General features: G+C 26.8%; 2 protein-coding genes across 3 annotated transcripts; one reads left to right on the top strand and one right to left on the bottom strand.

The window, feature by feature from the left end:
- Positions 1-398: 398 nt before the first annotated feature.
- LOC132948481 (dnaJ homolog subfamily C member 5 homolog) lies at positions 399-12553 on the top strand. 2 transcript variants are annotated; one of them, XM_061018956.1, is made up of 6 exons: positions 399-958; positions 4337-4475; positions 4562-4714; positions 4800-4934; positions 8076-8117; positions 10937-12553. In XM_061018956.1, exons 1-6 carry the CDS (start codon positions 939-941, stop codon positions 11102-11104), a joined length of 657 nt encoding a protein of 218 aa, XP_060874939.1. In that variant the 5' UTR covers positions 399-938; the 3' UTR covers positions 11105-12553. The 2 variants fall into 2 exon arrangements, with proteins under 2 accessions (XP_060874939.1, XP_060874940.1); XM_061018957.1 differs by lacking the exon at positions 8076-8117 and having other exon boundaries at positions 401-958.
- Positions 2259-3495, bottom strand: LOC132948479 (uncharacterized). Its single transcript, XM_061018955.1, has one exon. It carries the CDS (start codon positions 3273-3275, stop codon positions 2601-2603), a length of 675 nt encoding a protein of 224 aa, XP_060874938.1. The 5' UTR covers positions 3276-3495; the 3' UTR covers positions 2259-2600.
- Positions 12554-12887: the final 334 nt, after the last annotated feature.

Raw genomic sequence — 12887 nt, 5'->3', positions numbered from 1 at the left:
TCAAATCTGTTTTCAGAATTCTTATCGCTTCAATAAATCAATTGGAATGTTTGGCAAAAAACGCGTCTAAAATACTATGTCGCGCGTGTGTTAGATAAAAACAGAAAATCATTGTATCGAATCCCCTTAATATAAAAATAATATATAATAATATATAAATTAAATTAAATTTGTCATGACTCATGGTCTATGATAAATATGAACCAACAGGTAAACACTAAATATGCGACGGTTTGCCGATCGGCTCACCAATGATCTATTTAAAATTATTACATATCAGTGCGTGCAGTGTGTGGTGAGCGAGTAGCAGGTATCAGGCGAATCGAGGATGTCGGTCACACTGTTTTGGCGCGCTTGCGCAACTTTAGAAAAACGCGACCACCCGCCGGCCGCCATCGCCCAACGTCGCGAATCGCGATCAATTCCAGTAGATAAAGTATAATATACCTATAGGTGTTATATTATAAATTATAGTACTGTAATGATATTTATTATATTGATAAATATAGTAGTAAAAACACATCATATTGTATAAAGTATTCCTACGTTTACGTACGATAATAATAGTAATATGATACATCAGTTATTTTGTCGTGTTAGTATCACTAGTAATTAATATTCGTAAGTATCGTCTTAACGTCATCTTTACTTTCGCCGCGGCAAAGCATCTCGTCGTCGTTTGCTGACTTTAAGTCTTCTAACAATTTGTATTAATTGTAATCTGCTACTCGCGCGCGCGCACACGCCCGAAACCTCACTATGGACTGTCGTACGTGATACCGGAAAATTCGACAACAACGTTAGCGACAGTATCCTCGTCCATCTGGCAGCTACCGCTTACGGGTCCACGAACGTATTGATAAGGCGTTTCGCAGTTTTCGTTTTTTCGCTACCATTCATCGACGACCGTACCGCCCGTGCAATCCACCACCGTCGAAATGGACAAGAGGAAGTTGTCGTGAGTATATTATAATAACAATAATTGTAAAATAACATTGCGAACGGCGTACCCATGATATTATATTTGCCGGGTGTGTGGCGTACAGCCCACTAGATAAATGTTTGCGATAAACGGCCGCTTGGTATTGATTTTGCAAAAACCATGGCACACGACAATGCGTTTCGACTTACAGCTGCCCGTGGTCGACGGATACGTGTTATGAAATTGGCTAGTGGCGTATGGTTGTTTATGTCAGAGTTTTTATTCTACCCAGGTCCATAAATCTGTTCAGCTGATGGTGTTCAATTGGCCTGTTAAATGTGTGTTAAAACGGAGGGAAACAGCGAGGTACATCCCTAAAGTGTTTTTGCAAAAGGAGTATTGCGATACCCCCCGCCCCCGCCCCTCTCCACCAATAATATACCCACTAACCAATACAAAATCTGTTGCACGCAATCGCCATTATCCTGATTGCCCTAGGACCCTTGGTACCTATTTATATTTACCTACAACTATATTATTATTAACCTTTGAGACGTGCTTATGTAACACTAAGCAGGTTCACTGTATCGTTATCGTGTGTCATATACATATTTAAAACTTAGGTTAAAATCTAGGTAACGCATATGTTAACAAGTTGAATCAATTTTAAATGGCACTATGTAGTGTGAGTCCAGCTACATAGTATTATTTATCTACATATGGTTACGATGTATTATTATAAATAAAATAATAAATTCAAAAGAAACGTGTCCATCACTCATGTTTCACTTGTAAACATTTACACATCATTTGATGATTGGCGACGAGTGCCAACATTTTGATAATATAGTTGAGCATCTGGGTATATTTGTAAAATATCTTAATGCAATGGCATTGATTGAAATATACAATGTACGTATATTTGATCAATGGTAATAGGTAAAATTCAAAATATACCGTTATATTTGAGGTTATATTATAGGTACTGGCATTATTCGTTTAATCAACCTCTCAAATAAAAAAAAGTTCAGCTATTTAGCATTATCCATGTTAGTTACTTACACAAGTAGTAGGTATTTTATTGATTTTAGTACAAATTTTAATAGATAGGTTGGTGCAAGTCAATGATGTAACAATAACCTACATGGTAGTAATCGGATAACCATTACTAAACTCTGGTTACAGTGTCATTTTATTTTCCCATCTCTGATGACCGTAGATACTAAAAAGTAGTACCAAGTTAACTATACATAATATTATATTATATAATAGTAGGTATCCATATTACAATATGGTTTTCAGTACCTATATATTAAAAGAAACAGTTTTTGTTTTATACTTGATTTTATTTTAAATATTACTTAAATAAACATTAATCATAAATAATTTTAAAATAATTTAGTCTAGTTTTATCTTTACTGATAAACTTTACAACATAAAAGTAATTAGTTTTAAGAATTATTAAAAAATAATTGACAAATAAAGAGTAAAATATAGCTTATTATACTACACCAAATAAAAATAACTTGATTATTTAATTTTAATCTTAATGTTAGTATTTACTGAAGTAAGAAATAAACGTTTTGTTAGTGTCATAATTGTATGTCTGACTTCTTAATTTGTTGAATAAAATAAAATGGTAGTTAAATAAAAATATTTTTTTTTGATTGCGTAACATTTAGACTATTTTGGGGTAAATTGTTTCATTGACGGCTATACATATTTGGTCTATTTGATTTTTATCTATAAAATCATGTATAACACTATGGTTTATACGATGTTTGACACTTTCCATTAGTGGACCTTTAAAAAACACTTCTACTATGTACAATGCTCCATTAAATAAAAAACTTGGCATATATTTAGGTAGTTCTGACACACTCACTTCCATTGTTCCGACGGTATTTAAATTAATATTGTATGATACCAGGCAGTTGATCGGTTTTACAGCCATTTTCACATCAAATTTATTGTCCAACATAGTAGCCCAAAGCTGACATTTAATTCCAAAACAAGTTGAATTGTCCCAAATCACATCTAGATGTTGCACAATGAAAGACATTTCTATCCAGGTTTCATCTTTTCCGGGGTGCACAATGACATTACCAGTTCGTTGGATATTTGATATTTTGTTAATACGACCACCTGATCCCTCAAACAATCCAACTGAAAAATCATGTATTCCTGTTTGCAGCAATGTTTTGTATCGATTCTTATGGCTGTTGTCACTCAATAAAGCATCAAAAAATGTATTTAAAATATTTTTTCTATCTGCCGCTGTTATAACTATTATATTGAAAAATAAGATAAAAAAAAATAATTTTAAGCTCATTTTTAAATTTTTTTTGAACATTTAATTCCTATTAACTTTCTGGTTTATATTCATTCAAATGAATATTAGCTTTAGTTCATGAGACAGGATGTGTTATATTAAATTCATCTCTTGTAAAGTGATAATTAAATAATGTGATGACTGATGTTAACGTTCACGCCGAACAAAGATAATATGTTTAACCCCTTCCAATGCAGATCTATTAATTTTTTGAAATATGTTTGTTAGTTACGAGGCTCGATTAAGGGATTGCAGAGGGGACACCTCCACACAGATACAAGCTTTTTAAAAGCACATACATGTTTATTTACAATATATTTTATGCTATTATAAATCACTGGGGAATGATCCAAAAATACTTATCTTGTGCTTGAATAATATTTCTTTAGGTAGTAATGTTATGTATGGTAATCAATTATCGTTTATATTGTAAATCCTTTGATATTTTTTAATTGATAGGCAATATGTGTGAACGACTTATGAGGAACCCTGTATTACATTTTCAAGGTTTTTGAAAAAATTTTTATCTACATGTAATACAAAAAACTAATATCTATAAATAGCTCAAAAATAGTCAAAACATTTGAAAATTATTCCATGTAGATAATGCTAATATAAACATTTTGTGAAAATTCAAGTATTTACTGTTATTTGTTTTTGGGTAATACAAAAAATACCAATCAATATTGTCAAAAACTGGTTTTGCGTATAAATTACCATTTTTATTTTTTAATTTTTGCCGGTTATTTTAAAAAATACTGTGAATTTTTTACTTTTGACCCCTTAAGTTCCAATTAGATCCAATTTTCTACCAGAAACCAATTTCTAAGTTAAACATTTTTACTACCCTAAAATATGATAAAAGTCACAAAAATAATAAAACACATCATTGTAAAATCAATACATTTATTGCACAGTATCTAAAATGGAAAAAAAAATGTGGTTATATTAATAAAGAATATGTAAATCTTATATTCCTATGCTATTTTAATAAGTTTATTACTTTGAAACATGTATATTGTGTGCAGAGTATAGACACAACTTAACAAAATATTACTGATTTTTGTTTTTTCTTTGTTTAGAACGTCTGGAGATTCTCTTTATGTTACACTAAGTTTGGCAAAAACAGCAGAAACGGAAGAAATTAAGAAAACTTATCGAAAACTTGCATTAAAATTCCATCCAGATAAGAATACTGGTAACCCCGAAGCGGAAGAAAAGGTTTGCTACTTATATTCTGTATTAATATTTTAACACCAAAGTTTTATTCTCATGATTTGTACGAATACATTTATTTATATTTTTAGTTCAAAGAGATCAATAAGGCGTATAGAATATTGACCGATCCAAGCAAACGTAATATATATGACAATTATGGTTCCCTTGGATTATATATTGCGGAGCAATTTGGCGAGGAGAATGTCAATGCTTATTTCTTTGTAACCTCAAAATGGTGCAAGGTTTGTTTGAATTTTAATCGGTTTTTTTGTATTTTTGTATGTACAGTTGATATACATCTCACTAATTTTCAATTATTATTTTCAGGCTTTAATTATTGGATCTTGTGTAATTACTGGATGTTGCTGTTGTTTCTGTTGTTGCTGTTGTTGCAATTTCTGTTTTGGCAAGTTTAAGCCTAATGTACCTGAAGATCAACAAGCAAATTATACAAATTTACATGTAAGTATTCATAATCATTGAAATTTTTTATTGATTTTATTCGCATGCAGTCAATTTTGGAAATGTTAACAAAAAACAGGTTTCAGGTTTGTTTTGTTTGTCTAAGGGCACTTGTAAGCATGTTATATAACAATAAGAAGAAATATTTTATACCTAATAAATTTACTCCATTTATATATTCAATAATTTAAAGTATAGTTTATAGTGTCAATTAAACCAGATTGTCTAATAATTAAATTAATAATGGGAATAAATAATATATTACTGTGGTTGATAAGGTTTCACGATAACATTTACCGATTAATATATTATATACATTGAACAAATTTATTTTATTTTATAATATCACATTATTATTGAATAGTATTGAATAAATCATAATAGGAGTATTACAATATGAGATACTGTTGGTAGTAAATACATAACATATTGTGCAACAATATTTTGAATATATAAAGTAGTATATGTATATATTTATCTTTTGTTTTATTAATCAAAGACATGCACAGGAATTTGGTATGGGGTGTTCCATGAAGAAAATGTGCCACTTCTCTTAAATGGGCCTTGACAAATCTAAGCTAAACCCCTTTCCCCTGAAAAAATCAAGACAAAATTTAATGCAAAATATAAATTCATAGAACCTCATATTGGTTATTAGTACCTACTCTATTTTACCTACTTGTCTTTCACAAAAACATTTTTATATGTTTCAACAAACAGATTGTTATTAAAAAAAATAAGTATGTACCTATATTTTATTATTTTTTTTAAGATACCTATAAATAAAAAAAATAATAAATGATAATACACCTAATGTAGGTTTAATATTAAATAAAATCATTATATCACTCAACTTAAAATCAAATTTTTAATAATTGAAAGTTATAGGTTTTAGTTTTTTATAAGAAAAGTAAAAACACACACCTTGGAATAAAAATTAATATTATCACGATACACACAACATTGAATGGCAGTAATGAGATATATCACTATTAGTGGTTGTTTTATTAAACTGGTTATCAAAATTTCTACATACCTCATCCTCCTGCGTTATCATTCGAAGTTAGTACTATTTATTTTATAGCTTAAACATTAAAAAAAGCCCCAGAACGAATAAAAGTAGTATAAATAGGCACAGGGTGTGCCACGGTTTGCCTATGTTATTAATTAAAAGATTCTAGTTATTAAATTTAATAAGTATTTGTTTAATGTAATTGTTCACATTTTTTCCACAAGGACATTTTAGTAAATTATTGTTAGTCTAATAGATATTAAATTCAAACTGATTAAACTATCACCGTACTACCTTGTGGCATGTAATCGACTTTTTGAGATATTTATAGCATGCCAAAAAGGACCGTTTTTCATGCATCATAAGGTATAACAATAAATATACTCAAACCTAAAATGTAATTATTGTTGGGCTAAACTAATCATATCCAAAAACCTAACAGTTTTAATCGATAAGTTTAGAAAAGAAAAATATCAAATGTATCTATAGTCTGTCTCACGAAAGAAAGGTACCGCCTCGACGAAATCCGGTGATTCTTGCGCATCCTCACCTCGCACCACAATCAGTTAGCTGCAATAACAATAATGGCCGTGGTATCAAGTAATCAAGTAAACACGAGCGGTGCATAAACGGCGACAACATGAACCGATTTCTCTTTGTCGTGAAACATTGGGTTACCTTGCTCAACGGTCTGGCATCAGATCATAGCTCAGTCTTCATGCGCAAAACGGTACCTTTCTTTTGTGAGACAGACTATAACTTAATATTCTATGATGATTTATAAATGAATACTGATATAATATATAGTATATGGTGAATTATTTTTTGGAAACAATATGGACAACTAAACCAGTCGATATAAATGTATTATCGGTAACTGGTACAAGACTAATCGTGACAAGTATTAGACCCATATAATTAATTAAAAATCATTATTCTTACTATTGTTTATTTTTCTTTGTAACATTTATGTAGAATAAAACACATTTTTTTTTTAACGGGACTAACTATAAACTAATGATTACAAGGTATGTTGACACTTGAATATCTTCTAAAATAGGTATACTGTAAAATATCAAAATATAAGTGCATAGTAAATATTTTTATAAATTCTATCATATCGTCAAAACATTACTTATATTCTTTCATCAAACATGTACTGTTGAACGTTATAAAATATTTAAGAGATCGCTACATTAATTTGTGTTGTCTCTGTTATACACTTAACACAACACAGCAAATCTATCTGATTCTTACTATAGTTTATTTATAGTTTATATTAGAGAAAATTTCCATATTATCTAATTTGTTCAGGAGTATAATATATTATGCTGTGCCCAATCAATGTTTTTTTTCATATATATCTTTTAAAACAAGTCACATAGATTTAGAAAAATGAATTATTCAAGCACTTAAAACAAATTAAAAAATATAAACTGCTCAGGCACAGTTAATATTCTCTACAAATTCAATAATATATACATTTTTACTAATATTAACTATAGTTAAACGGTAATAAGTATATAGTAAGTAGATTTGCTATGTTATGGGTATGTATGACAGACAAAATCTTGTGGGTGTAGTGCCTGCTTAAATGCATAGTGAAAATATTGAATACAGCGAAGTAGTAATTTTATTTTTGTATGTATTTTTACTTTTATCTCTGCTCTCCTTAATTTATATAATATAATATTATGTGAGATAATCACAAATTTAAGATGTTGATATCGACATTACACATATTTGTAATTTATTTTAATAATAAACTAGTAGATGTTTTAATTTGCTGCAACTACATATTATTATATTATGCTAAATAATAATAAAAATAATAACTTGTTAATTTTAGAATTTTCCATTCTATCAGTATATTATATTTGAACTCAATATATTTTACATTGAAACTTAACGTTTTAGTTTTGTTGAAATATATTTTAATAGTTAATTAATAATTACCATTTAAGTAGTTGCATGCTAGCGATATGTTTTATAACTTTAAAGTAATAAAATATTTGTATTTAAATCAATTATTATTCGATTTATATCATGTAGTTTTATTATTTTTTGAATATCATTGGTCCCATTTTTTGCATTTAATGTTTGCTTGTTTTCGGTGTTTTATTTTGTAGAACGATGGAGCGAACTCAAATATAGATGGTATACATAAAAAGGTAATTTTTGTATAATTTGTTACTTAAAACAAAACAAATATATGTTTATATATTATGTTATTTAGTATAATATTATGTATACATAAATAAGTTGAAACATATTTTATATTGTTTTTAGTTGATAACCATAGTCAATACATTTATATTTCACAGTAAACTGAAAATTACTTTTAGTTTTATCCATACATTTTATGAGTGTATATAGAAAAAAATCTTACTCCACTTATTACTTATGTAAAATTTGTAATTAATAATTAGAATACTAATATTAAAGATGAACTACTCTATTTGCTCACCCACAATATAATAATTTTAACTGTTCTCTTTTAAAGTGAACATATTATCTAATTTATTTTAAAAGAATCAATACTATTTAAATATGTTATTTCATGTAATTTAGCTTTTATACTAACTAAAAATAATTTCATCCAAATAATTATAAAAAAAAGGTGGATAAGTGGATGTCGCTCTGCTGTACAGTAGGTTACAAGTGGGTCACTGTAATGGATGGTGTTAAATTTGAATTCAATGATATAATATCATTGTATAAGAAAAACGATTCTGAGCGAAAACGGTCAGTCAGCCTATGATTTTACCAAGTATATTAATTGATGATATTATTGTGAATAAAGTAATTTATATATAACCTATTTACGTGGAGCCTTATTTTAAATTTTCAATCCTTAGCCATAAAAGTTAAAAATTTATAAATTTTTAACCACAAAATAATTAATAAATTATAAATTTGATAAATGTTGTCAAAATTTGAACTTTAAATGCTTATAAAAAAAAATTGTGCCTATGTATTTTTAATATTTTTCAACTGCTATTAGAACGATATATCAGGAGCCTTATATTAAATTTTCACGCTTTTTTACCCAACAAATAAAAATTTATTGATATTTATAGAAAAAAAAACTAAAAAAATTGAAAACTGACAACGTCCGTAAACAGCTCAAAAAGAGTCAAAATATTTTCAACATTTTATGGTGTATAGAAAATGCTAATATAAACATTCAGTGAAATTTTCAAGTATCTACAGTCATTCGTTTTTTAATTACAATAAAATAAGAAAATTGTTACATGAGAAATCGAGTAAATATCAAATGTTGTAAAAATATAAATTTCAGACGCTCATAAAAATTTAATTTAAGTTTCTTCTAGACATTTTTTTTTTGATAAAGGTAGACAAACTTATGAGTAATCTTACATTACATTTTCAAATCTTAGATTTAAAAAGAAAAATTTTTATGAATTCTCATCAAAATAATTTGCTATTTTTCGTGATTTTTCCGTATTTTGTCAAAATTTGAACTTTAAATGCTTATAAATAAAAACTGTGACTAAGGATTTTTAATTTTTTTCATTTGCCTTTAAAACAATAACCTAGGAGCCTTCTATTAAATTTTCAAGCTTTTTTACTCAACAGATAAAATTTTATTGATATTTATAGAAAAAAAAACTAAAAAAATTGAAAACTGACAATGGCCGTAAACAGCTCAAAAAGAGTCAAAATATTTTCAAAATTGTATGGTGTATAGAAAATGCTAATATAAACATTCAGTCAAAATTTCATGTCCCTACGGTCATTTGTTTTAGAGTTACACCAAAAACCAAAATCGATTTTCTCGAAAACAGATTTTGCGTAAAAATTCCCGTTTTTCCTTAATTTTTCTTTTGTTTTTCACGTCGCTTTTGAAAACTACTGGGAAATTTTTACTTTTGACCCCCCAAAGTACCAACTAGATTCACTTTCCTATCAGAAAAGTTACTATTGAAGAAAATCCAAGCACTTTTACTGTCCTAAAAGGTGATGACAGACACAAAAATAAAAAAAAAATAAAAAAAAAAATAAAAAAAAAAACACACATCATTGTAGAATCAATACATTCATCGCTTCGCTCAGAATCTAATATAGTAAATAATTACACTGTTATGCTAAATACTGCCATTACAAATAAGTTAAAACATCTAGAAATAATGAGTAATTTAAATTATAATATTTTTATTTCTTATAATTTACACTAATAATCTTCTGATATAGTAATTTGTGGTGGCAAAGATGTTTTGGAATGAAATAACTTAGTGATATTAACATTTAATCTGACAATATTTTAACCTTCAAATATGGCACTAACTATATTTTCCATTATAAATTAATATTCTGTATAAAATAATAATTTGTTTAGTTTTTAATTTTAATTGGCAAATGGTAACTTTAGTAAATATATTAATGCATTGTGTGCTTGCTTATCAACAATGTTAAAAATATGCTATTTTGTATGAAATAAGTATAACAATTAAATAAATGGGTATAATAATTTTTTTAAATTAATTTTTTTAAGTTAGTCACTAGTTGCTAGTTTGTATGTATACAAAGACAAATTAATAACAAATATTCGTTATAATTTTTTACATTTAGGTACTAATTGGTGACGCTGATTTTATTTGAAATACCTATGACAAATTGCATTTGTATAAAATACCATCCATCTCTCTTTATCAAAATATTAGTTAGGTTATAAATATTTATATTATTTTATTATTATTTATTTTTTAGCTTAAAATATTTTATGGTTAAAAATATTATTTTATCACAATACTTATATAATGTATAATGTATACTTATATGTTGTATGTAGATTGTAGGTAGTAGGTACCTCTCAGCCACCCATTGAGTTACTTATGATATTTGTCATACGTGAGCTATACTACTCTAGGATTGACACCAATGCTAATGACTATTGAAAACAATAATAATTACTCATCAATTATATTTATAATAATATATAATATGTATACATTTTTTTATAATCCAGGAGGACAGCGAAGATGATGTTGTAGTGAATCAGCCATCTTCTACAAACAATGCTACGGGAGGTGCAGCACACACAAATGCGTTCGCCATGCCACCACCGCCTTCAGCCAATGAGACCACTGCACTGAATCCAGATGGTACTCCTACAAAGTACTCTGCAAGCAAATAATTATCTTTTGAGTCATTAAAGCCCGTCCCCTCAGACACATTATAATACTCAAGTATGACAGAGTAATTGTCCTTAAAATTAAGGAATTATTACTCTTATCCAGTGGAGTTTTATCACAGAGCATTACAATAAATCATTTTTTTCATATTCATTATTCACATTTTAAAAATTTCAAAATAATTTTAACATTTTGATTAGTTATATAAAAATGTACCACCAATACGTGTGTACATACAAATTTTTCTTGTGTGTTTTTCTCCTATAGCTTTTACATCTGTTTAATTTTGCATGGTTTTACTGTTTTAGTAAATATAATATTATGAAAATTTATTTAAAAATGTGCCAGTTTTTTTTTTTAAATTCTTTTATTTAGAACCACCCTTATAAAATAATATACCAGATCATTTATATGATTTGAACAATGTAGTAATATGTTTTATTCATTAAAAATAAAATAAAATAAACTTACACTTATCGACTGAGTTTCCAATATTATTTAACTATATATACATACATATAAATAAATTAAATTTTTTATTATTATATTTTGTGAACATTAATATAATGTTGAACAATTTATCCAAACAGTAAAATTTGGTAAATACTTTAAATTAGTTCTAATATTTATACACTAGATAATAGTCACAAATACATCAAGTCATTCTATAATATCTTAGATTTTATTTATTATTTAATTAAGTAACAGTTTTTTGGCATGTGATTTATTCTATTTTAATCTAGCTTAATTTGTATTAAGAATTACCTATATTAAATGTATAATTACATTTTAATCATTAACATTATTCATAGCTTATAATAATACAATAATTATTCATTAATCATTTTAATATGATACAAAAATTATCTATTCAGTTTTACATACTTTGTTTATTATTGTTATTTGCTACTTGTTAAAAAAAAAAAACTGTGTTCGTGAACAATTTGTTCTCATTTTTTATGTTAATTATTATTTTTATAATTTTTTTTAAAGTATTGTTTACTCAATGAAAATAAGTAGTGATAGCCAATATAAATTATTCTATTAATTCTATGTAAACAACAAAGTGAGATATATTAGAGACAGAATTATCTTGTATATTTTTTTTTTAACCATAGGTACACCGTTTTAAAATATAATTATTTCATTTATACATTTATCCTGTGACATTAGTGTTATTTCCTAGAGATTTTTAATTTTTTGTTTATAATATTTAAGTTATTTAAGATTTTTGAATCTCCTCCTGGAATACATATTTTGTAAATATCAAAACCACCTTTATTTAATATTTTTGATTTTATTGCCTTGCAGAAATTATTTGAATTTTGTATGTCCAGCATTTTAATATTGGTGTAGAAAGTTTTAAGTTAATAATTTTTTTGTTTTGTACTATAATATACCATCATCCACTACTATTTCTAAACAATAATAACAATATTATATTCCTTACACTGTTAATTGTTATTTTTTAAAAAATGTACTCATAACTCCATAGAACATCTTTAATCATAATATTATATTATATATATTTATAAGCAATCTTTCATCTGTCGAAAATAATGTTTATTAAACAAGTAAAACACAAATATTATTAAATAGCTTTAGAAATCGTATTTTGGTTTTTATCTACTTAAAAAAAACAGCTAGATAGGTGTGTTTTACTATACTTACTATTATTATTTTTAATGTGAGACATAATAAAAAAATTATAAAACACTTGTCAAGTTCTTGGTTACATATTGTAAGAATAAATAATAAAAATAAATTCATCAATTCGTGTGTTAA

This window comes from Metopolophium dirhodum, chromosome 7 (genome assembly GCF_019925205.1).
Source record: "Metopolophium dirhodum isolate CAU chromosome 7, ASM1992520v1, whole genome shotgun sequence".
Classification (NCBI taxonomy): Eukaryota; Metazoa; Arthropoda; class Insecta; order Hemiptera; family Aphididae; genus Metopolophium; species Metopolophium dirhodum.
The sequence above is the reverse complement of the archived record's forward strand: the minus strand, read 5'-3'. Positions and strand labels throughout refer to the sequence as shown.

Bases quoted from the DNA above. Each gene is read 5' to 3' on its own strand.
- LOC132948479 (XM_061018955.1), bottom strand. From the start codon at position 3,275: ATGTTCAAAAAAAATTTAAAAATGAGCTTAAAATTATTTTTTTTTATC.
- LOC132948481 (XM_061018956.1), top strand. From the start codon at position 939: ATGGACAAGAGGAAGTTGTC. The intron at 959-4,336 runs GTGAGTATATTA...TTCTTTGTTTAG, and splicing joins ATGGACAAGAGGAAGTTGTC to AACGTCTGGAGATTCTCTTT. The intron at 8,118-10,936 runs GTAATTTTTGTA...TTTATAATCCAG, and splicing joins TAGATGGTATACATAAAAAG to GAGGACAGCGAAGATGATGT.